At 46.5% G+C, this 25,439-nt stretch overlaps 1 protein-coding gene across 1 annotated transcript; it reads left to right on the plus strand.

Annotated features, from left to right (window-relative positions):
* The first annotated feature begins 7,709 nt into the window (after positions 1-7,709).
* TMEM269 (transmembrane protein 269) lies at positions 7,710-24,807 on the plus strand. The gene is made up of 6 exons (XM_077837563.1): positions 7,710-7,782; positions 8,307-8,454; positions 13,512-13,609; positions 21,189-21,332; positions 23,096-23,296; positions 24,698-24,807. Exons 1-6 carry the CDS (start codon positions 7,710-7,712, stop codon positions 24,805-24,807), a joined length of 774 nt encoding a protein of 257 aa, XP_077693689.1.
* The last annotated feature ends 632 nt before the right edge of the window (positions 24,808-25,439 follow it).

The following is a 25,439-nucleotide window of genomic DNA, read 5'->3' on the forward strand; positions in this document are numbered from 1 at the left end:
CTCCTGCTAGACTTACATCGGATTTGAATACGATCTAAACCTATCCTAGAACTATTTTATTGTTTTAAACCTCTTTCTGACTCTTCTACTGTGGATCATCCGAACTTGGCTATCTTGTTTTCAGTTTATACGAAGAGGCATGTTTGCTCTCTGTCTAGCTGTTCCTGCAGGAAGCCACAAAAAGCTACAATTTTGAAAGCCACGTTAAACCATGTCACAATTAAAATAAGCCAGCCGTGCAAGAAGCCCACTTGCATAGTACTGTGTGTACTGTGCACAAAGAACCCCCGTTCCCTTTTTCAGACACTTTCTTGGCACCACCGAGTGTTAGCTGGATGGAGAGAGACAGAATTTTTCTTCAGATTCACTAGGGTCTCAATATCATTTTGCTGAGCTAGCATTTTGTTTTTTAAATTCAAGATTGGAAACTCAGAGAAAAGACTATTTGAAGTGGGAATTTCCACAAGAAGATTTTCTCTGTAGAAGGGTATAGGTTAGGCAATATGTTGCTTGTAACCTGGATGACTTAGTGAGGATTTGCCTTCTTGGTCTGTCTTGGGACAATTCATGTATAATGAGCTCATTGGCTTGGACAGCTCACGTTGGAAATGCTCCAAGAACCAGAGGCATTCTCCTATCTCTAGCAGTGGTGGTCTGTATTTGGAAATAGAGGCGCCCAAAGTTCCTGCTAAGCTGCACGGCCGCGCAGCAAGCTATAAAGGGCCGCACAGATGGGGGGAGGGGAGCAAGTTGGGGAATGCAGGGCTGCCATGGGCCTCTGCCCCTGCCCCAGAGCTGCTGCTGGTGGGGAGAGGGCTGGGGGGAGTCCTCTGGCCCCAGGCCCAGGACAGCCTGCATTCCAAACTCCTCATCCCTGGCCCCACCCCAGAGCCCGCATCCCCAGCTGGAGCTCTCACCCCCGCACCACAACCCTCTGCCCCAGCCCTGAGCCCCCTTCTGCACCCCAAACTCCTCATCCCTGACTCTTCCCCAGAGCCTGCACCCCCAGCCCTGAGCCCCCTTCCACACTCCTAACCCCAATCCCACCAAACATCACCTCCATATTGGTGCACATAACAAAATTCATTCTGCCCATGGATGGGAAAAATTAGAGGGAAGTTGCAGGAGCCCAGCCTGCCTTTGGCCTCTACTGAGAACTTCTACTGACTTCCACAGGAGAGGCCCATGTGCATCCAAAGGTAGAATGTGGCCCATATGGCATGGGGACCTGATCTGGCCTCGTTGGAAAGACTCATTGACTTCAGTGGGAGCTGGATTGTGCCTTTAATGTGGGGAGGCTAGACTGCCTCACACCACGCCGGACACATTGAGCCTGATCCTCCTGTCACACTGGGGAAACGTTGCTGAAGCCAGTGGAGTCTCATTGATGCGATAGGAGAATCAGGCCCTGTGGACATGGGAGTGGGATGTTGATAGTTAACACTCATTGGTTGAATGTTTTAACCTCCTTCCCCCAAGTAATCACAGTTGATGCAAGTGTACACAGGTTATTGTGAAAGACACTGCTCAAAAGTGGAACAAACTTGCCTTACTGGAGGCCAGTGGATAATCCCTTTTTTACAACAGAAAGGTAAAGAAATGCCAATTTCATACTTGGATTTGTTTTTTTTTTTTTTTTTGGTTTGTTTTTAAAACCCTTTGAGCACCCTCTCTCCATGTTCTGTTACTGCTGATGCCAGCAGCCGGCCATTGTGATGCCAAAAGCATCGTTGGATATCAAGATTCTGATCCTTTTGTTGCTGCTTTTCTCTGTTTTCACTGATTGTTAAAATCCAAGATTTCTGCTGGGGAGGATTCCTGTCTGCAACAACTCTGAGGTGGTTAGTAACCCCGCAGTTCATATTGGGCCGGGAGGTTTCATTAATTTGACAGGGCTCTTCAGAAGAACTAAGTTTTAACTCTTGGGGGATGGGCTGATATTTAACTTGAAAGAGAATAATAGGAGAATACACTTCTGTGGGCCACATCCGTCAGCCCTTATTCCGACCACTGAAGGTAATGGACTGGATTCAGATCTTATTTAGCCTGATGTACATTGAAAATGACAAGTAATCCTGGCAGAGTTACTCTGGATCTACACCAGCAAAACTCAGAGACAATCCATTCAAAGGGGAGTTTGGAGTAAGGATTTAGCTTATTTAAACTAAATGTCTGACCTATTTTGTGACATGGCTGAAAGGAGTTAACGTAAGTCTATGGGCCTGATTCTCCTCTCACTTTCCTCCGTTTTACAGCACTGTAACTCGACTTCAGTGGAGTTACTCTTGTTTTTTGCTCTTACTTACACCAGAATGACTAACGAGTGACACTACTGCAAGTCAGTGGAAGTTAGACTTGTATGCATCTGGTGAGATGAATCAGGTCCTATAACTTGAGAGCCCAGTCCAGTTCCATTAAAGTCAATGGCAAAACTTGTGTTGACCTCTATGGGATCAGGGAAATGAGAGGGGAGGAAGAGGACAAATAATTTTAAAAGTTACACTGTGGAGTCCATTCTCTGTCACGCTGTCGAACTCCGTTGGCATAAATGGGCATAATGTATGTGCTCAAGGTTGTCTTATACGTCTAGTGAATTATCAGTTTTGATGGCTGCTTTGTTGGATAACTACCAAGAATATCTATCTAAGCATCTTGAAATTCACCAGGTAGCCCTCAAGGCTACTCACATGTGATCTGACTGAAGACCATCAAGCTGGCTGCTATTGCGGCGCTGAGGAATATATCCTGCTATTTTTTTCTGACACTTCTTTCCAGATGTTATGGGCTGAAGAAGGGTCAGTGATGACAGTTCTGAGGCTACTTTAATAAGGCTGGATTTTCACTGATGTCACAGTACAGGCTTATAATAGGTTTAGAGTTCTTTATTTAATGGCCTGACTTAATTAGTCCCCCTGCAACTATGGAGTGACGCAAAGAATTAACCTATGTAAACAACCCTGCTCAGCCCTCCTTTTTAAGACACCTCTTCTGAATGCCCTAATTTTGGTTCAGGATATTGTGTTTTCTCAAACTTATCTTGTAAGAATGAGGTTATAAAGAATGAAAGTCATCCTAGTGCAGAGGGCCTAAACAAGGCCCCTTGTTATGGGTCTAGTGGTGTACTGGAGTTTATACAGGCCCCCTTGGGATTGGGGTGACATTGATCCCAAGAGTTAGCCAGGGTTAGTGTGCAAAGGCTGGATCCTTCAGGGCTTTCTTCTGCAAAGCTTCATTAAAGTCAGTTGGAGCTTGCCTGAGTAGGGAATGCAATATCAGGCCCTAAATGAGTGTAAATGAATGAAGACATCTGGCGTGGGGGATTTATTTATACCCACGTTGCATGGACGTGAAGGACTGCACAGGGCATGAGTCTCACCTCCTCTGTATGCTGATGTAGCTCCGCTGACATTAGTGAGTTACTCTGGGTTTGTACCAGTGTGCGTGAGGGGAAAATCAGGCCTCTAGGCCTTTGGTAGGTTTCTGTTAACACTCAGTCAAGACCCTGTTGTATGCTCCCTGTGAAAATAACTGTTTCATAATAAATAAAACTTGAGCCAGTATCAGTGGTAGAATAAAAAAAAAACCAGCAAGCCGCTGCCTGGCAGATTCAGTTCAGAGGTTCTGTTTCTTCTGAAGAAGCTCATAATGTGGGAGAACAGCTGTTGTACATCAAATCATAATAATGAAAAAAAAATCCCAGCAGAGATCTTGGATATTTCTAAATTTTGGACTTGTAACGGTATTGGCATCTAAGGAAAAGACACTTGCAAGGCTCATTCTGGGAATTTTCTAGCATGAGCCAGATCCACCTGTGTGTCTGAAGACAAAACACTTTCATGACATTTGCAATAATTTTCGGCCTACCTCTCAACTGTGACAGAAAATCATAGAGATGGGGAAAGGTCCATTTGGTATGGGGTGAGAACAGGTGTCCTATCAGGGGTTGTTCCTTAAATAGATTTAAGTATTTTGTTTAATTCAGCTGGAAAAGCTGAAGGAGTAAAACTGAATATCCGTGGTTAGATTTTTAAATTTAATACACTGTGAGGGTCTCTTGTTAATGTTGCATCTGTTGCATTTGGCTGCATGTTAGTTGCTGAATTCCAACAAAAGCAACAAATAAAATCAGGTGGGTGGTGATTATTGAGTAGGGGCAGGGGTGTGTGTGACTGCTCAGTGTTCAATACACTAGGCATTCAAAGGCAGAGGGAATAGTACCTGATGATGAAATAATTTATAGGCAAAGAAGTCTTTTTTTTGTCTTTAAACATCACAGATGTGTTCCATTTGAGAGGTATAGTATGAATTGTGATGTCCACTTATTGCACCAAACTAAGGAGCTGTTAACTGGTGTTTTGGGATATGAATGAAGAGAGCTGTTCACTTAAAATACTATTTTAGCACATAAAACATGCACTATATTATGCCCATCTTGCCATTGTGCCTCCAGAGTATGTTGCTAAACAGGATCTGGCTGGGTCTGTACCTGAACAGGAATCCTCCAAGGATCATCTGAGGTTCTTCTGCAAAATTACATAGGGAAGACAAAAATTTCATCTTGGGTAGACCCCAAATCCAGGTAGGGAAAGGTCAAGATATTTTGCAACTCTCTCTACAACATGTCTGCACTGTCCTTGCAATAGAGAAGGAGAACAAGTTCCCTTCTAATTGAGAGAGGAAACGAAGTTCCGGTGCTAAAGGTTCCTGCTGGAATATATAGAATGCAGGTGAATTAACATAAAACAAAGCAAACTGGTACAAAGCGGAATGTGTGTAACCCAGGAAAACACTCTGCAGGCTGGAATGAGTGGGTCTCAGAATAGAAGGCTCAGTCTTTCACTCTGGGTGAGACCCACCCTGTATGGAGGGTCGCTTGCAAGGCACTCTGGTGTTCTTAAGTCCTACATAAACCCTATTTTCAAGAGTTAAATGGGATTTAAATGGTACATAGGCCCTTGCAAGTGGGTCTTCTGCCCCAGGCTTAGTTTCAGTTGCTGAAAACCCAGAGCCCCAGTTTTCAATGGAATGCCCAATACAAGATCTGATGCCAAGTCACTTGTAACATACAAAACTACATTCAAGCCTAGTACAAACCCATTAAAGTCAATGGTGTTACAAAGGGATGAATTTTGCTCCAGAGAAGAAAATGAGCGATTGAATAAAATGATTGAAACTGGCTTCTTACCATTGGCTGCTGTTTTCAGTTCCCATAGTTGCACAAAGGTGGACAAGTTAGGGCAGGGGCATTTTTTTCTTTTGTTCCTGCCCTTCCCTGCCGTTTTGTGGTTTTTTGGTTTTTTTTTTTTTGTGCATATAGGCGGCCTTCTATTTCTTTGATAAACAGTGATATTGGAGTCTTTACATTACTGAGATGAAAAGTTAAAGTGCAATTATAATCTATTTAAAAATGTTATTTCTTTATTGCTGTTCCCAATCTCCAACCAGCAGCACAATTAAAAAAGCACTTGAGATAGAGAGACAAGACTCTTCCCTTGGTTGTATCTACTGAATTGTGTGGGAGTGCACGGGTGTAATCTTGTAAACAGCCTTATCCCTGCAAATATAATGAGCCAGTATCACCAGTACATTTTGCATCACCACATCACAGTCTTCAACAACCATTTAAACCAAGTTTGCAGCATAAAGGAGCTAGGTGGCTGCAAACTTGGTTTAAATGGTTGTTGAAGACTGGTTTATTGCTGCTTTTAATCATTGTAACAGTACAGAGCAGCCAAAGTGAGGTGGCAAATTTGGTCCCAAATCTACAAATAGACATGCATTTAATTCATATGGAATCACCTCGATTTCTTGTATGTTACTTGCCTCTCTTTCCATGGTGTCTGTAACCTTTGACATTTCTCTTAGCTTGTGGTAAAAGAACACAGCCTACAAAAATGGAACAGATGCTAAATGAACCAACAGCCCAGCTGTTCAGCTTTTGATGGTTACAAAAGAATCTGTCCTTTACATTTCATTTCTTACAGAATATTTTTCAGGAAGTTCATTTGAAAATTTGGATGTAATTGACTGCTCCCCACAAGCCCTAAGTACAGGAAACATTTTTACCTTGGGAGATCTGTTAGTAGGTATCTCATTTCAGTGATTCGTGAGCATTACTTTGACAATCAGTTTGGTTTTAGTCAATCAAACATTTCAAATGCACACACTGATGTAAATGGTGCCTCTTCTAACCAATTTTTTGCTGTGTTTTATGTTAATCTAAATGGGGTTGTTTCTAATGTGGGGTAAATAGACTTCGTAGTCCTCCAGGTGCATGTTTTATCTGCTCAAGTATTAGGTTTAAATGGACTAGTTCCCTCGGTTCCTCTGACTTTGCCTAGAATGGACACAGCTTTACAGTTTTGATGGGATGTTTAACAGTTATTTTTTAAAAACTAACTTGTGCTTTTGTACAAAGATCAAGCAAGTGAGCAGGCCGCTGAAGTTTAAAAAGAATAAGCCTGACTGCAGATGGTACCTCCAAATGGGGGCCCAATGGCTGCCTCGTGGGAAACTTGTTTTCACGAGAGCAAGTGCTAGTGAAACTTTAATAAAGATGTGTCTTACACGTTACTGGCTTTTACTGTATTGTCCCAGTATGAGCCTTGGGAGGGCTTGAAGGGAGGGCGGTAAAGCCGTATACACCAATCTGACTCGTTTCACATTGATGGCTTTTGCTCTGACATGCTGTTTTCTTTCAGATGAAGAATCTCATGAACTTGCCTGGCTTTGGAAACACGTCAAGGGCAGGGTGCAAAACACACTAGTAGGACATGACCCTTAACCTTTTTCTCTAAAGAGTAGCCCTATAGGTATATAAGATAAATAGAGCTTAAAACGTGGGGTTGGTTTTATTGTAAGTTTTGGTTTTTGGTTTTTTTCCTAAGTAAAAATGTTTCTTTTAGTGGTTGGGTGTGGGGGAGTAAAATAGAAACAGCTTTAAGAATTTTCTGATAAGCTTTTTAAAAAAATGCATATTCAATTGTATAATTGTGGCACATGGTTATAGAATGGGGTGAATGAAAGCCACTGGGGCAGCTGGGCTGAACATCTGAAGAGTGAATTGCTCATTTGTGATGTTATCTATGGCTGCGGTGGTTTAGAACTCAACTGATGTGGTCCCCCCCCCCCCCCAAATGTCTTGCAAAACTAACGTGCATAAACTCCCATCACTTTCGGCCAGCACAAGCCCTATGCTCCATTTAAACCCAATTTTGATGACTTCAGTGGTGCGTAGGCTTTGTGCTAGCCCCCTGCACAGGAATGTCCCCTTCCTATGAATAAAAAGTCTACAGAGGTAGCAATTCTTCTGGGCTACTACCTGAGATGACATCTTAATGTTGCAGTCTTTCCTCCCCTCTGTAACATGCTATTCAGGGGAGGGGGGCTAAAAGGACAGAGGAAAGCAAAAGGCATCTATCCCAATGAATATATACAGGTGTGCATATATAAGAATGCAAAGGCTGCAACTGGCCAGATCATCGCAAGTGAGTGAAGCTGAGCTGAGTGAGGACATGCAGTGACTAGAAGTTAGGCAGGTGTGAAACTATAAGGCTTGAAAGTGCATGAAAATACTCTGGGCAGCATGTATGGTTTTTAAAAAACACCTCTGGGAGCTAATCTCATGTTAATCGTCTCATGATGTGGGGCAGAAGGGCTACAGCCAGGCTGGCACTTTAGCACTGACAGCTGCCAAAGGAAGCACCAAGATGAGTGCTGACCCCTTTAATGGCAGAGGAACTGCTGGCTGTCTCGGGTCTCCCCACGAAGAAGAGGAGTCAGGTACTAATTTACACACCAATAGCCGGAAAACTCCCCTCTTTGTAAGGCCGTCCCAAAACAAACTTTTTTGAAGGAAGGATCTAAATATAGAGCATTGGAGTTGCGGGGCACTAGTCCTTGTCCCTGTTCCACCACTTTTGCATCAGTTCTTTAAAATCCAAACTGGGCTGCGATTGGTATTTAGTGTTTTATTGGCTTTACTTTTATTTAAGGAAAAAAACCTATAAGGCCAAGAAGCTCCTGTCCCCTTGTAACAGCTGTTCTGTGTCCCAGGACACATTGCAATAGGATCCCTATAAGAAACCTAGCTCCATGTTCACACAATAAAATCAGCCTTCTCTAAGACTCCCTCAGCTTGACCCTAGACGCGATTCACAGATACTTGGGGAATTTAACTATAGACTCAACGCTGATCCATTGGGCCTCTCCTGTTCTTCAAGGATCTGTGCTTAAATAATTTCCTTTTGAAAGGCAGCCGCAAAGGTCTTCTCGTCCTGACTCTTTCTCCCCCTGCTGGGTTCCAGGTATATTTCACCACTTTAAGAAGCTGTTCCTGAGTGAGCAAGCAGGCCGAGCCCAGGCTCTGGAGTTTGTCCGCAAGAATGTCGCCAATGCCCTCTCTGTGGCTAACCTGATCATGGGTCTGTCTTCCATCCTCTGCAGTCTAAATGGGTATGTCTGGGTCTGGGGCTTCACACAGTGTCGTGATTTCATGGGAAGGACTGCATAATTGGCAGGGGTGGAGGGAGGGACAGGGAATCCGCATTATAATCAATGGCAAAACTTCTGTTTGCCGCACTGGGGGAAGGGTCTGGGCCGGTAAGGCCATCTTTACGTTTGAAAAGACTACAGGGGTGTGAATGGCAGAGTGCACCAAAGATCTGCACACTAACTGCCCTGTGGACACTCCTGCTGCAAACCAAAAAGGACCGAGTGCACGTGAATTCAGTCTTTCCACCAGGACTGTGTTAATGTGAACTAGGAACCTTTTAGTTCACACCCACAGCGTGCGCAGGGGGCAGCTAAAGAGCCGCTCTGGTGAGCTCTGCAGTTCGTACCCCCGTAGCTGCACTGCGGTGCTGTGTAGACAAACCATTTGCTAACAGGTGTGCATTTCAAAACGTGACATTTTGTCCTCGTGTGGGCGTGGCCCAAGGTGACCAGGTTGCGCTGATGTCCCCTGACATCTCCAAGGTGACGGCTATCGGAGCTGGTGAGGGGTGGCTGTTGCCACAAGGTATTTCTGTGCTATGTCCTGCCATGATTTATACCCTCTGCCCCCTTGTGGACTTCAGTGGAATGCCTGGACTGTAAATCAGGATAAGAATTGGCCTATGTACCGTAAAATTTCTCTGCACTGCATTACCAGTGTGCTGCCAAAGTATCTCCTCTAGGCTCAGTAAGCAACACGGTAGGTAGGAAAGAAAAGAGACCTGACGAGGTAACAAAACAGCGAAGTGTTTGAAGAGAGTTAAACAGGCACAGGGGAATATATTCAAGGTTGTCTTCCTCCCGTATGAGTGGGAATTTCCATCAATTTCTGCAGGATGCCAAAGGGGCCTTTACTTATACATTGTCCTGTAAGGATACCCAGCTAAAAATATTCCTTGAACTTGTTAATTTATATGGTGCATCCAGAATTGACTACCCAGTCCAGCAGCCCTACTCAGATACAGCTCCTGTTGACATCACTGTAGAGATCTGCCTCAGTTCAGACTGCTGACTCGGGGTCTGAAATCTCATCGGGGCTTGTCAAACAGGGAATCGTGTCTGCTCATAAAATAGAATAAAAAGGAAAGAGGTGGTCATCCCAGACTTTTGCCCTCCAGGCAAACATTTGAAATGTTCTTTGATAAAACAACAAATAGCACTGCATGGCCTAAGAGTTATTTCCATGTGATATCACTTGTGTGCTGTTTCGTTCAGGAGGGGGAATCCCAGGGAGACACTTTCCTGGAGCAGAGCCAACGTGGCAGTCTAGTGTGCAGTTGTTGCTCTCCTTAGCTTCACTTTAAGCCTGTCTGCAGCTACAAAAACAGAGTTGGAGGCTTGGTTACAGCTCAGTAAAAGGGCTGGTTTCTTAGTCCCTGTCACGGAGTCCCTGGACGATGCTCTGGAACTGCTCCCCATGAAGCCAGTCAGGACTCTGGGGCAGTTGCCTTCCTGTGAGCAGCCTGTCTGCAGGACACACAGCTTCCACCTTCCTGGGTCTGACCTCGGAGCATTCAGCATCCTCTGCCCCTCTGTGCGCTTCCCAAAGCGAGTCCACTCAGGCGGGCTCCTGGGGAAGCCAGAGGGTCCTGCACCCCAACTTCGCAGTCAGACGTGACTCTCAGCCAGCCAGTAAAACAGAGGTTTATTAGATGACAGGAACATGGTCTAAAACAGAGCTTGCAGGTGCAGAGAACAGGACCCCTCAGCTGGGTCCATTTTGGGGGGCAGTGAGCCAGACAACCACGTCTGCCCTTCACTCCATGTCCCAGCCAGCCCCCAACTGAAACTCCCTCCAGCCCCTCCTCCTCTGGGCTTTGTCCATTTCCCGGGCCAGGAGGTCACCTGATTCCTTTGTTTTCCAACCCTTTAGCTCTCACCTTGCAGGGGGGAAGGGCCCAGACCATCAGTTGCCAGGAAACAGGGTGTCGGCCATTCTCTGTGTCCAGATCCCTGCACACACCTGCCCTCTAGGGCTCTGCAATGATCATACACCCTTATCCCACCACCTAGATACTTAAGAACTGCCTAGGAGAAACTGAGGCACCCCCACACTATTCAGAGGAAACATTAAGAACAGTCCCACTTCGTCACAGTCCCCCATAGTGTAAATTGGCATAGTTCCACTGACTAGAGTAAAGCTCTGTAATTGAGCCTTGGTCACATGCCAGGCTTTAGCTTCGTTATGTGACGTGGTTACAATACGGCTAGCTCCTGTCCACACTACAGATCTGATCGTGGTGTACATGACTCTGTTGTGGTAACACAGATGGCTCCCTAATGCACGATTTATGTTAATATTAAAAAGAAAAGGAGGACTTGTGGCACCTTAGAGACTAACCAATTTATTTGAGCATGAGCTTTCGTGAGCTACAGCGCACTTCATCGGATGCATCCGATGAAGTGAGCTGTAGCGCACCCGATGAAGTGAGCTGTAGCTCACGAAAGCTCGTGCTCAAATAAATTGGTTAGTCTCTAAGGTGCCACAAGTACTCCTTTTCTTTTTGCGAATACAGACTAACACGGCTGTTACTCTGAAACCTGTTAATATTAAAGTGAGGGGGGAAGGGAGATGTCAAGCAATAGAGCCCCCAAATTTAGGTTTGGGTGTTTTTTAAACAAAAAACTTAGTCTATAAAATCAAAAGGAACATTTATTATTCAACACTTAGCTCAGGTGGGAGGAGATTCTGCTTTCATAACTGGAGGAGCTGAGTTCTATCCTGGCTGGCAGTGCAAAGGGCCAGGAGTTCATGGTATGCAGTGTAGTGAAAACTATGAAATTACAATACAAACATTTTGATCCATGGGGCAAACAAAAATTGTGCAAGAGAGAACATAATAGGACAACCCAGTACCTATTTTGGATATTTCTATAACACCTATTACTGTAGTTTCTAAGTGGTATTAAACCACACAATTTGGGGTTTGCACCCAAATATCCCATTTATGAATAGAGGTCTACTTAAATCATGGAGAAATCACAAATTTTTCACGAGTTGGTCATGGCATAAATAGCAAATTTTGCAGATGTCTTCAGACGTCAGCATTTCTCAAACAGGAGGTCCTGACCCAAAAGAGGGTCTCAAGACTATTGTAGCGGGGGCATGAGAGCAGTAGCTGGGGGCCGGGCACCCCGCTTTGAAGGTAGCGCTGCTGCCAACAGAAGTAAGGACGGTTCCCTTCTGTTGTGCTGCCTTCAGAGCTGGGTGCCGGCGAGCAGCCACCACTCTCCATCCGCCCAGGTCTGAAGGCAGCGCAGAAGAAAGGGTGGCAATACCGTGACCCCCCTACAATAGCAAGATTTCACAGGGGAGACCAGATTTCATGGTGCATGACATGTTTTTCATGGCTGTGAATTTGGTAAGGCCCTTTTCATGAATCATATTTAGGAACCTCTGCGATCATCGAATGCCTGCAGGGAAATGTATTAGCTCTGTTTGGACGAGAGACGCTCACCCTTTCTCCCTCAAGGTGAAGTGAACACAACAAATTAGCTAGATGGGGATGACAGATGAACAGATACTCCTTGAAGGGCAGGGATTCTGTTGCCGTTTGGATACCACCTTGTACCACAGCAACCAAATGGAGATCGTACCTCAGCAGCCTAAGGGATGTGCCTGGTGCACAGGAATGAATAAATGCGGCGCTTATGAAAGCAGCGAAGCCATGAGGGGCGAGTGGAGCCCGACTCCACCCCTTCCCCTTGCTCCCCTCCGCCACCAGAGCCCTGAAACCACCCTGCCCCCCCCCACTGCCAAAGGAGCACCGTGCCAGCCGGAGCCCTGAGGGGGGGGGGCCCCAACCTGCTTAGAGGAGCCCTGGGCTGGCCAGAGCCACCGCGACCACACCTCCCCTCTGCAGACCCCAAGCCTCCCCATGGGAAAATTCAAAAGCTGTTGTCGTCTCTCTTCCAGAAGAAGAACCTGAGATTTTGCTATGCCCCATGCAGGTTCTGGGGCGGCTGAGAGGTGGTATGTCTTACTCAGCTTCCTGGGTTCATCTCCCTGGAGTCTAGCGAGTTACTGATGAACCCAGGAAGCTGAGTAGCACATTCCACTGCCTCAGCCACCCCAGAACCTGCATGGGGCATAATAAAAAGCAAAAATTTCCCCCACCAAACCCACAACAGGGGTCCGGCAGCAGTGGCTGCACGAGGGGAGGCTGAGTCTGTTGTTCTCGCCACCCATGAGTGATGCCTTGGCCAGATGTTACAGTAACTCCCAGAGCCCAGGAAGTCGCAGCACTGTACTGCTAGTCAGTATCCTGTTACTAAGTTGGACCAAATTCTGTCCTCCATTTACACCTGGGAGGGACAGAGACACAACTTGAACAAAAACAGAGGGGCCCTTGGAAGGACAATGCAGGAGATCCATAGGCACGCTGGGGGGACATCAGCAGGAGAGTGAAGAGCTGGGGAGGGACTTATTTTGCGCTGCAAAAATGATTGCCCCCATGCTAAGGCATCTTGCAACGCTCCCCTGCCAAATCTGTTTTGGCTGCTTGATCTCCCTGGGAAGCTCTTACGCACTTTAATCTGGTTCAGTCAAGGCCATGCCATCCCGGACACACTGCTGACTGCCCTCCTCCTCTCCTGTGTGATTATCCTCTAATGCTTCCCTATTGAAGCCTATCAGCCCCTGCCTGTGGTCAAGGTCAAGGACGTCCCCTTCTTCCAAGGCTGAGCAAGTGGCATGTGTACGGAACAGGACTCTTGTCTCCCCCACATCACAGAGTGGAATTTGCTCCTCCCCTTCCGGAGAGCCTGTGTGAACAAGGCAGCAGAAGGTGCGGGCAGGCCCCTGGGAGAGCTACTGCTTGGGAGGTGGGAAAGGCAGCGTGTATCAGAAGATCTGGGCGTGAGCTCTGACTTCAGTCTCCTGCACTGATGCAGAGCCATGCGCATTCCAGCTTCACAGGCTGTCTCCCAGCAACCCTGCTCTTGTTGCCTGTTATAAACCTCCGAACCTGACGTAGTCATGGAGACCCTAATGTCCTTCCCTTGCTCTTGTCCTCTAGGCAATACCACTGTGCTTGCTGGCTGCTCCTGATCGGGTTCCTGCTTGACCTAGCTGACGGAGCGGTTGCTAGGCAATTGAATGCTTGCTCAGCCCTGGGTGAGTTCCATCTTGTCGTCCTTTAGAAGCTCTGAATACGAGGCCTGTTGCTCAGGCTGTGAGACAGGCAGTGTCCAATCTACTTAATGAACAAACGAGACATAACAGGTCCACTCATCCCTGTCGGGCAGGATAAATTGCACCCTAGGGATAAAATTAGCCCACGGGCTGTATTGCTACCCCATCACTGCACTCCCAGACAGGTGGGTTTTCAAGCACAGAGACTGTTGTGCCAGGTAATCGTTACACACGTTGGTGCTGGGGGCTTCTTGCTAAACGTAGGGTCGTTTGTCTGTAGAATTTCTGAGATTTCGGTCAGGATTCTGTGCTTTAAAAGCATTCTTCAGAATCGCAGTTAGTCCCCAGTTTGCCTGGAACGTGTTAGAATCCAGAGGATTTCAGATTATATCCTTTTTTAATTCTAGCCTTCCTTGTTGCAAATTGAAACACCAAAACTCAATAGCCATTAACATGGTGCCTCTCCTGGTAGTCAATCAGCAGCAGCAGTTTCTCCAGTCGTTCTCGTAAATGATGGCATTGCAGACAGGCCGTTATGAATCACTAAAACAACCATATCAGTTTGAGCTGTCGGTATGGAAAACACAGGTGGGGAGCAAATTCCGTGTGGGAGGGGAAAATAACAGGCCTTGACCCTGGCGTCTGGACAGAGAGAGGAAACATACTGCATTCCTGTCCAGAGGCTGTGGAATGGAGACTTCTGCTGCACTCTTCCCCTTGACTCCACTTCCAGTGGGGATCCACATATGTGGATGGGTGCTCTCCATTCATCTTCCACCATCAGATTGACTGCAAAGAGCCCTTGTTTCTGGCTTGGCCCAAGATCCATGTGAAACTCTGGAGTGGTGAGTCTTGCCGATGGGTGGGTTTAAAACCCTTCTAATTCTGCAGGGAGGCAACTTCCCTGTATCGCCAATAAATGATCTGATGGGGAAACTGAGAGAAACCTCCCTTAGTTTTCTATTGCCACCTGTTTTTTTTCCCACCCAACTATTTGGGCCATAGTGATTGCTCTACGTCAACTCCTGCAGCATGCTAATGGAAGAGTCTGTTTGGAGGCAGAGGAGAGAAATTGTATATTAGATCCAAATTTCCAGTGCAGTCCGCCTTCATCTGTTATCCTTCAGACCAGCGCGAAGAGAGTTATATGGTATGGTTCTAGGTTTTCCAGGCCTGCTGTACCACAGGAGTATGTGAATACAGAATCAGCCTTGCAAAGGCAGAGGGCTAAATATAGTATTCAAAAGATAAGTTCATGAGATGGGTAGGGATCTGGAGTCCAGTGCTACATTTTTAACCCACCCAAAGCCTCCACTGCAGTCACTGGGATCAGATTCGCCATTGCCCTGCACTTGGGGGAGTCTTTTACACAAGTGCAAAGTGAGTATAAACTCCCGCTCCCAAATCTGAATGGTGGCATTTAACACCTGTGTTGAACTGGTGTGAATGATTGCCCCAGGGCAACACCGAATTGGGCCTTGGGAGTGCAAGGACTATACAGCCAGGCCCCTGGACATGCCCAGGTTGTTTCTCTATGATGGACTCTCTGTGCCCCATGTAGGATTGTACTGTGCGTGTAGCCAGGTAAGTCCATGTTTGGGAGTAGAGCAGCATGCGTAGGGTTGAGCTGTGGACACTGCCTCCATCTGAGCAACTCGGCCTCCGGCCCCACTGGCTCACTGGTTTCCTGGGAAAAAGGCGTTGTGGTGCTCTCCAGGTTTGTTGTCTCTCAGCGACTCTAGATCAGGTGTGCTTGGTTTATAAGCAGCATTTTTCTAACTGGCAGCCCTGCCAGGTGCCCTTGGGAACCAGGAGTCAAGCTAGGTTGTTCCATAAGGCTCAGGGAGTCAACAGTTCTGACGATACGCAGGCCAGAACCGACTCCTGCTCCCTCTGCTGTAGCTTGGCTCTCCAGGGCCAATGGGAATGAAAACAACTACACTTATTTTAGTCAGTGAAGTTGGCAGATGAGGCTTTGATACACCCAGGGAGCATAGAAGAAGGTGCCAATTTTAAAAGAAAGGGTCTTCAGGGAAAACGAAGACCGAGTCCTAAAAACAGAGCTTGAACTCCTCTTCTCTTGCAGACAGTAACTCTCTTTGGGGCTGGGTTTAACTGTCTAGTGCAGTAAAAGTCTTTTGTGTCTTACAGAACAAATAATTGCTACTAATAATAATTTTGGCCCCCAAGACGAATGAAGTAAAAGTATCTGCTCGGGGGAGTAGAGTATCCAGAGCTTTAAACTTACAATAAAAAAACCCAGACCTCTGTCCTAGTACTCTTTCAGGGGAGGAAAGCAGAAACATAGGAAGACACCATACCAGCTCAGACCCCTGGTCCTTCTAGTCCTGTATTCTGCCCCTGACATGCCCAGCCCCAGAACCAGATGCCACAGGAAGGTGCACGAACCCTCTTGGCTGGCAGATGTGGGCTAATTGAACCCCCATGTGAATGTCTTGTTCTAACCCCATATAATCAGAGATCAGGCTAAGCCCTGCAGCATCCAGTTTTATATCCCTCCCTTCCAAAATTTCTTTTGTTAGCATTAGTTATTGTAATGCTGAATATTCTTGTTCTCGATCCCTTGTTGAATGTTACCAACTTCTTGGCCTCAACAACAGCCTAGCAATGAGTTTCACAGACTCACTGTGTAAATGAGGCCCACTGTGTAAAGGATTTTCTTTTATCAGTTTTGAATTTGTCACATTTCAATGTTATTGAATGGTCCCTTGTTCTGGTGTTATGAAAGAGCAAGAACAGAAGCTCTCTTAATTACCTTCTCCAGACCAATTCCTCTTCCTCCTTTCCTGCAGCACCTCCTGTCTCCCATAACTCTAGACTGTGCTGGTGCTATTTATGCCCTGTCCTTCCCCATTGACTCAAACCCATCTTGTGGTGGCACCAATTCTGGTGTCTCATGTTTTAGGGTTTGGTGTACTTCTGACTGTGCTGTGCACCAAGACACTTGCACAAGTCAATGGGGAGCCTCCACTGGAAGCTTGGCAAGTACAGGAAGTGGGGGAAGCAGAGGACTGCCTTTCTCTTAGCCAGTACTTGGTTAGTGTTGGCTCTGTCCAACTATCTGAATTGGCAGGATTAATTGTAAATGGTGGCTGCCTCCAGTACCTGGTAATCTTGGGAGTGTGGGACTCTGACTTGTCCTCAGGTGCGGGTGGGTTTGTGCCAGGGCAGGGAAACAGGTTATGCCTTTGACAGTCCTCAGCTGAAGTAAGCAGGAAAGTTCTTAAGCCAAAGGACACCTACTCTTTGTAGATTAATAGGCTCCAAGGCCAGACAGGACCATTGTGATCATCTGGTCTGACCTCCGATATTACACAGGCCAGAGAAGTTACCTAAAATAATTCCTAGAGCAGATATTTTAGAAAAACGCTGAATCTTGATTTTAAAATTCTCAGCGACAGAGAATCCACCACAACCTTTGGTAAATTGTTGCAGTAGTTAATTACCCGCACTGTTAAAATTTTAGACCTAATATCCAGTCTGAATTTGTCTAGCTTCAACTTCCAGCCACTGAATCGTGTTAGCCCTTTCTCTGCTAGATTGAAGAACCCATTATTAAGCAGTTGTGCCCTGTGTAGGTACTTACAGACTGTGATCGAGTCACCCCTTAACCTTCTCTTTGGTAAGCTAAATAGATTGAGCTTCTTGAGTCTATCACTATAAGGCAGGTTTTCAAATCCTTTAATCATTCTCGTGGCTCTTCTTTGAACCCGCTCTAATTTACCAACATCCTCCTTGAATTGTGAGAACCAGATCTGGACCCAGGATGCCAGCAACGGTCACACCAGTGCCAAATGCACAGGTAAAATAACCTCTATTCCTACTCCAGAATCCCCTGTTTATTACTCCTGGGGGAATTTTGTGCCACTGTGCATGCACAGAATTTATGTCCCCTGCAGATTTCTTTTCTTCCCCACAGAAAATGACTTTCTGATGAGGAAGCAAAGGGAAGCCACAAGAGCGGTCATACGACCCTCCCCAGCAGTATGTTTCGGGTGCCCAGGGCAGCTGGCAGAGCGGTAACTCACTGTGGGGCAGGGGATGGGACTGGGGAAGACCTGGCTGGTTGCTCCCACCCTGTGCTGGGCTCAGCTGCTAGTCCCGGCTGGGCTGGGGGGGATGGGACTTCCTCTTTCCCCCGCACAGCATCTGGGGCTGTGTCAGACCCACCCCCAGACTTCTCCCCTGGCTGTAGGAAGCTCTGCAAACTGGCCTTCCCCTTCTCCCCCTCACCTTCCTGCACTTATTGCTCCTCAGCTGCAGGGGAAGAGATCACTGTACAGGGAGCTGCTCCCCCATCCCCCCAACCCCTGTGCATCTAGACCCCCTCATACCCAGACCCTCCTGCCGAGCCTCACCCCCCTCCCACCCACACACACAGAACCCCCCCCCCCCCGACGAGCCCCACTCCCCCTGCACCTAAACCACCCCAATGAGCCACCTGCATCCGGATCCACACCCTACTGAGCCCTAACCAGCTGCACCTGGATCCCGACCCCACTGAGCCGAACTCCCCCAGCATCTGGACCCTCCCACTGAGCTCCCCACACCCAGACCCCCCTGCCGAGCCTCAACCACCTTCACCTGGATCCCCCTGTGGAGTCCCATTACTGTTGCACCCAAAAACCACCAACAAGCCACTGTGCATCCAGATCCCTCCCGCGCCCAGATTGCCATACACCGAAGTATCTCAACCCACACCTGGATCCCCCCACACTAGGCCCCTCCACACTTGGATCATGCCTTCCTGAGCCTGCCTGCCTGCACCTGGTATACCTGGCACGGAGGAGCAGGGCCCTGGGGTGTTTCTGGGATAGGCCTGGCTTGCTCTGTGTCAGGGTTGGGTGCAGCCTCACTGCTGAGTCCGTATCCTGTGGGGAGCCGCACAGTGATTTCCCACCTCAGTGCAGCCAGTGGCCTGTGCTTCCCAGTGCCAATCTGGAGTGTCCACATTTATTTGACAAATAAAATTTTCAGAATTTTGCAGAATTTTAAAATACTATGTGCAGAATTTATTATTTTGTGGTGCAGAATGTCCTCAGGAGTAATAAAGTTTATGCATCCCAGGATCACATTAGCTTTTTTGGCCACAGTATCACATTGGGAGCTCATGGTCAGCTGATTATCCTCCATGACCCCCACTGCTTCCCAGGATAGAGTCCCCCATCCTGAAAGTATGGCCCACATTCATTATTCCTAGATGGATACATTTAGCCACATTAAAATGCATATTGTTTGCTTGAGCCCAGTTTACCAAGCGATCTAGATCACTCTGTATCAGTGACCTGTCTTCATTATTTACCACTCCCCCAGTTTTGTGGCCTCTGCAAACATAATTAGTGATTATTTTGTTTTCCTCCAGGTCACTGATTAAAAATGTGAAACAGCGTCAGGCTAAGAGTTGGAGCCCATTACAAACACATCGGCTCGATGATCCGCTGCTTACAATCACATTTTCAGATCTATCAGTTAGGCAGCTTTTAATGCATATAACATGCAGTTCCATGTCAAATGCCTTGCAGAAGTCTAAGTATATTAAGTCACTGTTACCTTTGGCAACCAAACTTGTAATCCCGTCAAAAAAAGAGAGAGTTAGACAGGATATACTTTCCATTTACACGTGTTGGTTGGCATTGATTATATTACCCTTCTATAGAAATATAAGCCCACATTAGACCCCACTAAACTATGGTTTTAAATTGAGTGTGGATTTTAATATGCGTGATAGGCCTGAAGCATGAGACCAAAAAAAAAAAAAGATCACGAGAATGAAGGATTGTTCGTGTTAGACTTGTATTGGGCCTGGAAGTACTAGAGTTTTCTTATTTAAGAGTTAGGATAAGCAGCAGAAATAAAGAGAATGTGTTAACTGGATCCCAGACATAGTAAATAATTGGTTAGAAATGCTTAGACCAGTAGCTCGGGAAAAATACGGCAAAGCAATATAAACTGCTTCAGCTGACTTTAGCGAAGGTCCAGTAATTCGCAATGACATCCCTCATGCATTAGTGTATATAAAGCATGGGTTTTCTACGGGTTCCTTGTCCGAGCTTTTCCTTACCTCTCTGGAGTCGTGCTTTCATGGGAAGGTGTCTCCCAGGCCTGATCTGGTTGTTTTGGCTTATCACTTATTTGCTTATCACTGTATTGTTGGTGGATATTGACTGTGAGTTTATCTGTTTACATCTGTATTTTGGATGTAACCAACAGCAAGTGGCCTTTGGGACTAATAAAAGAATGCTTGTGTGGCAGCTGAGTCAGGGCAAACCGCAATAAATGTATTAACAAAATAATTTCCAGCACCACTATTAATTCTGTATTAATTGAGTCCTGTGTCAGCCGCTCCGTGAGCAGACTGACAGGTCTGTAATTACCTGGGTCAACTCACTTACCCTTTCTAAGTATCAGCACCACACCAGCTTTCTTCTGGAACTTCTCCAGCATTCCCGGGCTGATTGAAAACGAACAGTACCGCCCCAGCGAGCGTCTCCACCGGCCCTTCCAAGGCTGTTGCGTGTGGGGAGGGGAGGGAGCGGTGGTGATCCTAGGTGCCGTTTCACACCCGTAGTAGCCTTGAGGGAGAGAAAATCGTGTATCTCACCGTGCACTGAATGTGCAACAAGCCAAATTCAGTGCTGCGCTACGGCTGTGCGGAAAGGGCTGAGGAAAGGCGAGGAGGAGCAATATGGCTCATTTGAGGGGACAGGAGGGCTCTCAAAGTGGAGAAACTCATCCACTTTGCAAACTGAACTTCTCACCCTGGGAGGTGCCAAGCCTGAATGCCTAACTCAGCTCCTTCTTCATCAAGTAGAACTTGATCATGGATGGGTCAGAAATAGCGTGGGGAAAAATGAACCCTTTGACAAGAGGATCCGTCTCCTCTCCGCATCCTCCAGGCTCAGTACCCTCCTCTTCGGCAGAAGGGCAGAGGGAGGCCCTAAGGAGCCAGTAGGGCAGGCCTCTCTTGAGGTGAAAGGAGTTGCACCAGAAAGTGGGGGCAGTTTAAAATGTGCCTAGCTGACTGTTCCAAGTGGTTTGTAAAATCAAAGGTCAAAACTTGACTCTTCCCATTCGCCAAAGCTGGAACATCTTTCCTGCCATCATCTGCCTCACTGGAGCCCAAGCCAGAGAGTAACCTCACCATGCCCCTTACCTGTTCTTCCAGTGGTTTGTTATCTTGACAGTTACACAGTTGGGCCTTATTTCCACTTGAGTGTGACTAGCTTCTACTTCCAGCTCTTGGCTCTTATTCTGCCTTGGGTGGACTAAAGAGACCCCTGCTGTCAGAAATCTCCCTGTCTAGACACTTCTCGGTCCTGAGCAAGGCACAGCTGTAGCTCCTTTAGTCTCTGTAAGGGACGTGCTGTGTTGGTGGTGATGATGCTAGTCGTGTCCAGCCCATGGAGTTCCCTAGTGGGTGATGCTGAACTCACCCCAAGAGCACTGCTGGGTTTGGGAAATCTGTTTGCCCCTTCCTGCCATTTGTGGTGCTGGGATCAGCGACCACGCAACCTGAGCAGCTACTTGTCACTCGCTGCAGGTGCCAAGCTGGATGACTTTGCTGACTTCACGTCATTCGGTCTGGCCACAGCTCTGCTGCTGCAGGCTCACGGGATCCTGGATGGCTTGCTGGCGATGGTCTATGTGCTCGCAGTCTTTGCCCGCTTGTGTTTCTTCTCCAGTGGTAAGTGCGTGGTCTCCCTTCCTCTGCGTGGGTCTGGAGCATGGCTACAGCCAGTCATAAGGGCGTGTAAGTAGGGTGTAATGCGGCTGAAAGTCGGTCACCTGGTTGTAGGAGTTCTGTTCTAGTCTCTGCTAACAGGGGCCGGGCAGCACCTCCTGCTGGGAGGAAATGGAATGAGAGAATTGTGCTGGTCCTGCTTTCTGAACTCCTGTAGCTGAGAAGCAGCCATGCCCTGTGAGTTTCTGAGGCCGCTCTAAACAGTGTGGACTCTCACTGGTTTTATTTCATATCCTCTGCTGCAAGTGGTGGCAGGTGTGTGTGGGGCGGGGGGGAGAGGTAGGGGGAGGGGTAGTGCTCGGAGGTGTGGGAGGCCCCAGTGATGGATCTCTGCTGCTGTGGAGGAGGGAGCAGGTCAGCCCCTGGGGGCTGGGGAGCAGTAGGAAGGGTTCAGGCTCCTCGGGGCCACCATGTTCTCCTTGTGGAGTTTCCTGGTTTCTCTGTCCCACTCCAGCAGGTTTTTCTTTCAGAGGATATAGTTTTGCCCTCTGTGGGAGAGAGTGGGTGAGATGCTGTGTATATGTTAGAGACTTTCAACTTTAGTGTCTATCTGTGCTGTTAACAACATATTAAACTCTCCAAACTGTATCCGTGCCCTGTCCTCTTCATTATTTGCCACTTGCCCAATGTTTGTGTCATCTGCAAACTTTATCAGTGGTGGTTTTATGTTTCCTCCCAGGTTATTGATAGAAATGTGAAATAGCGCAGGGCCAAGAACCAATCCCTGAGGGACCCCAGTGGAAACACACCAACTTGGTGACGGCTCCCCATTTACAGTTACACGTTGAGACTCTGTGTTAGCCCGTTTAGTCCATTGAATGTGTGCCATGTTCACTTTATACTGTTCTAGTTGTTGAATTAAAATGTGGTGTGGCACCGAGTCACTTGCCTTACAGAAGTCTCAGGAAATTACAGTAGCACGGTTATGAATTTGGTTGATAAAAGGACTCTCCTCAAAAAGATACCACGTTTAGTGAGGCAGGGTCTGTTTTCCATAAGCCCATGTTGACTTTCGTTAATTGTGTTGCCGCCTTTTAATTCTTGGGTCGATGTTTGGCAGACAGGCCTATAACTACCTGGGTCGGCCTGTTTAAACCCTTTTTAAAACTGGCCCAACATTGACTTTCCTCCAGTCATCTGGGGTTTCCCCAGTGCTCCAAGACTCAGTGAACATCTGCATTTTCCCTTTCAATGGCTGGAGTGAGAGAGCAACGAAAGAGAAGGTGGAAGAAAGGAAAGCAAGAGGGAGGAAACCTCTTGGGGAGGAGAAGAGAGGAAAGAAGAAAACAAACATAGTCCTGATTGCTCGAGGGGAAGGAGGGAGGGAAAATTAGCCCACGACCCTATTTTGGTTGCAGTCCTTTCGGTTATGATCCATTTTCTTAGCGTTGAGATGGTGAGTGATGGGCACAGTGAGAACTCCCAGATAATCTGTTCCCCTGTCTAATCGTTGGTGATGTCCAGCTGAGGGAAACGAAAAATACACACAGTAAATGGTGAAACGTGATTTTTAAGTGTTCATTTTTCTTATCTCAGGTGTTACAAATAAAACCGGGGAAGAACTGTTCAAATTTTTGGTTAATCTGTCCATGTCCCCTTTTTAGGGCTGAACCAAGCATTGTCTTTTATTTCCCAGAATCCTCTGTCTTATAGCTTTGTGGCCATTTAAAAAGGAAAAGTCACCCATTCCTTCCTCTTTCTTGTAGGAATCCCTTTCATGTACCGAGGCCTGCCCTGTCCCTATGCTTCTTCCCTCCTGACGGGCACATACCTCTTGACAGGGGGCAACCTTGTGGTTCTACGGATTGTGGCCATGATAATGATCCTGTTCATGGTTGACCAGGGCTTCTATCCCCATGACAAAGTACTGGAGTCCCAGCTCTGGAAAAAGATGGTCTATGCAGGGGGTAAGTTTTTAAAACAAACCAGCACAAAACCTTGGCTCTCATTTGTTTCTTATAACACACACACAAGGGGTGAAGGCATAGTGCTTTTGCCCTTCATTATCGAGTCTCTTCTCTGACTTCATCCTTCAGCTGAACTGCTGGAAAGGGTAAACTAATGTGAAGAGTTCTTGGGAGCTGTATGAAAATATACATTTCTTTTTTGTACTGTAAACCTAAAATATATATCTTCTTCAACATGTGTTTGAAACATGAGGGGGTTCTTACTTGCCTGAATACAGTGTGTGCCTCTTTAAGAGAAGCAGAAATAAGAATACATGGAATGTCCATAGTGCTTGTCACCAGAGACATTGTGAATACACACTACAAAATGGGGAAGAGCATTTTCTCAGTGTTTAGGGATTGGCAAACAGGCAGAGGCACAGAAGTTACTGGTGTAAGATCACATAGTGGCCATGTTTGGATTAGGAATAGAACCAGTTTCTCAACTTTCAATTGCTATGATCAAACTCTTAGGTCATGCTCCCTCCTCCCTGAAATAAACCTAGATGATTCAGAAGCAGAGAAAGTGTCATGCCAGATCCTGTCAATGGTCCATCTAGCTCAGTTTCCTTTCTCTGGGAATGGCCAGTACCAGATGTTTCAGAGGAAGGTGTAAAATACCCAGCAGCTCATACTGGACAACTGCATTTTTTATTAATGTTTTTATTCATTTATAGAACCCTGAAATGGAGCCATGAAACAGCCAGAAAAGTATTTTGTCAGACTTCTAGGCATGGCATGGAAACAGTAGAAGCACAGCACTGTGTGTATACAAAGGTGGGGTCACGAAACTAACTCACCAGGCTGGCAGCTGCACTGTGCATGGTGCTGCAGGAAGGCAGTGTGACAAGAGACCGTTGAAGTGTTAGAACTTTGACTAGTAGCTGTATGCTGCACAGCAGAGACTCTGCGATGGGAATGGCATTGCATCTGCGTCTAGCAGTACCCTTCTCTCTATTTGCTGTCGCAGTCTTTAACACAACTTCCTTGAAGGCAGTAAGTTTTTGCTGGTGTATAGAAGAGTAGCTCTGGCAGCTTGTACTTTCATGGATTATATATTTTCTCTTTTAAGATCATGAAGTACATTATACGTGGTGGCAATGGCTCCTTTTGCCGCAGAGTTACATGCTGTGAAAGGTGCAAGAGAAGACCAGATCATACTAAACAACCTGTGTCTGGTGTTTCTTAAAAGGACTTATTTCCAGCAGCGAACAGAAGAATCTTTTAGGCTCAAACCTGCTAGAAAATCTTTCAGTGACAGAAAGGCAGGGATTTGGGGAAGTGTGTGAAATGCATATTTACATTTGTTTAACCTTGTCAATTGTATCTGACCTACTTTTCTGTGCTACTTTCCTGTTGCAGGTATCCTGATGGTTTTGTTCTCTTCCTATTCAATAGTCTCTCTCTACTATCTCATTTGGTCTACTACTTACATCTTCTTTCCAGTCGCCTTGTGGAGCAGCAAAGTTTAACTGCACGCTTGATATTGTGTAGATGACAGCTTCATGTGTCACCATGATAACCTGCCAAAGGCAACACCTGTGACCTAAATGAAGACTTATCCTGTGTTAACATCCATGAGTTGCCTAATCCTTACTAAAGGTTTCATCATTGAAATCATCTATACTTGAAAGTAACTGCGACTTGTCACTTCAAATAACACTTTCAAACTGGAGTGGTAGGAAGTATCTGTGTTAACACAGCTCCTGCAGTTCCCCTGCCTGTTTCAAAGTGTTCATGTCGTGCCTGCTCTCTGACACCACATGTAATAACTAACATGAAGTTTAACGCTTGTTAATGGGGAAACTTCATTTAAACTCTCCCAGATATTTGAGGGTTTGCTGAAGATGTGAGTACATGTTCCTTACAAAAAGATACTGTATGGATTTAAGTTGAGAAATTCATTTTCAGATTTTTATTATGCTTAAAATCATGAATTTATAAAGTTATTTGCTTCTTCTAGAGTTGTAGGGCAGTAGACACCCACGATGGGGGTTCCTCTAACGACCCCACAGGCCCAACCTCAGCTGTGACTCTGGAAGAGGCCCAGGAAGGCTGGGATCAGTATCAGAAGCACTGAGATTGGTACCTTAAGCACTGAGAT

Source organism: Eretmochelys imbricata, chromosome 18, assembly GCF_965152235.1.
Source record: "Eretmochelys imbricata isolate rEreImb1 chromosome 18, rEreImb1.hap1, whole genome shotgun sequence".
Taxonomy (NCBI): domain Eukaryota; kingdom Metazoa; phylum Chordata; order Testudines; family Cheloniidae; genus Eretmochelys; species Eretmochelys imbricata.

Coding starts and splice junctions, on each gene's coding strand:
- TMEM269 (XM_077837563.1), top strand. CDS start 7,710: ATGAGTGCTGACCCCTTTAATGGCAGAGGAACTGCTGGCTGTCTCGGG. Junction 7,783..8,306: donor CCACGAAGAAGAGGAGTCAG/GTACTAATTTAC, acceptor GCTGGGTTCCAG/GTATATTTCACCACTTTAAG. Junction 23,297..24,697: donor AAAGATGGTCTATGCAGGGG/GTAAGTTTTTAA, acceptor TTCCTGTTGCAG/GTATCCTGATGGTTTTGTTC.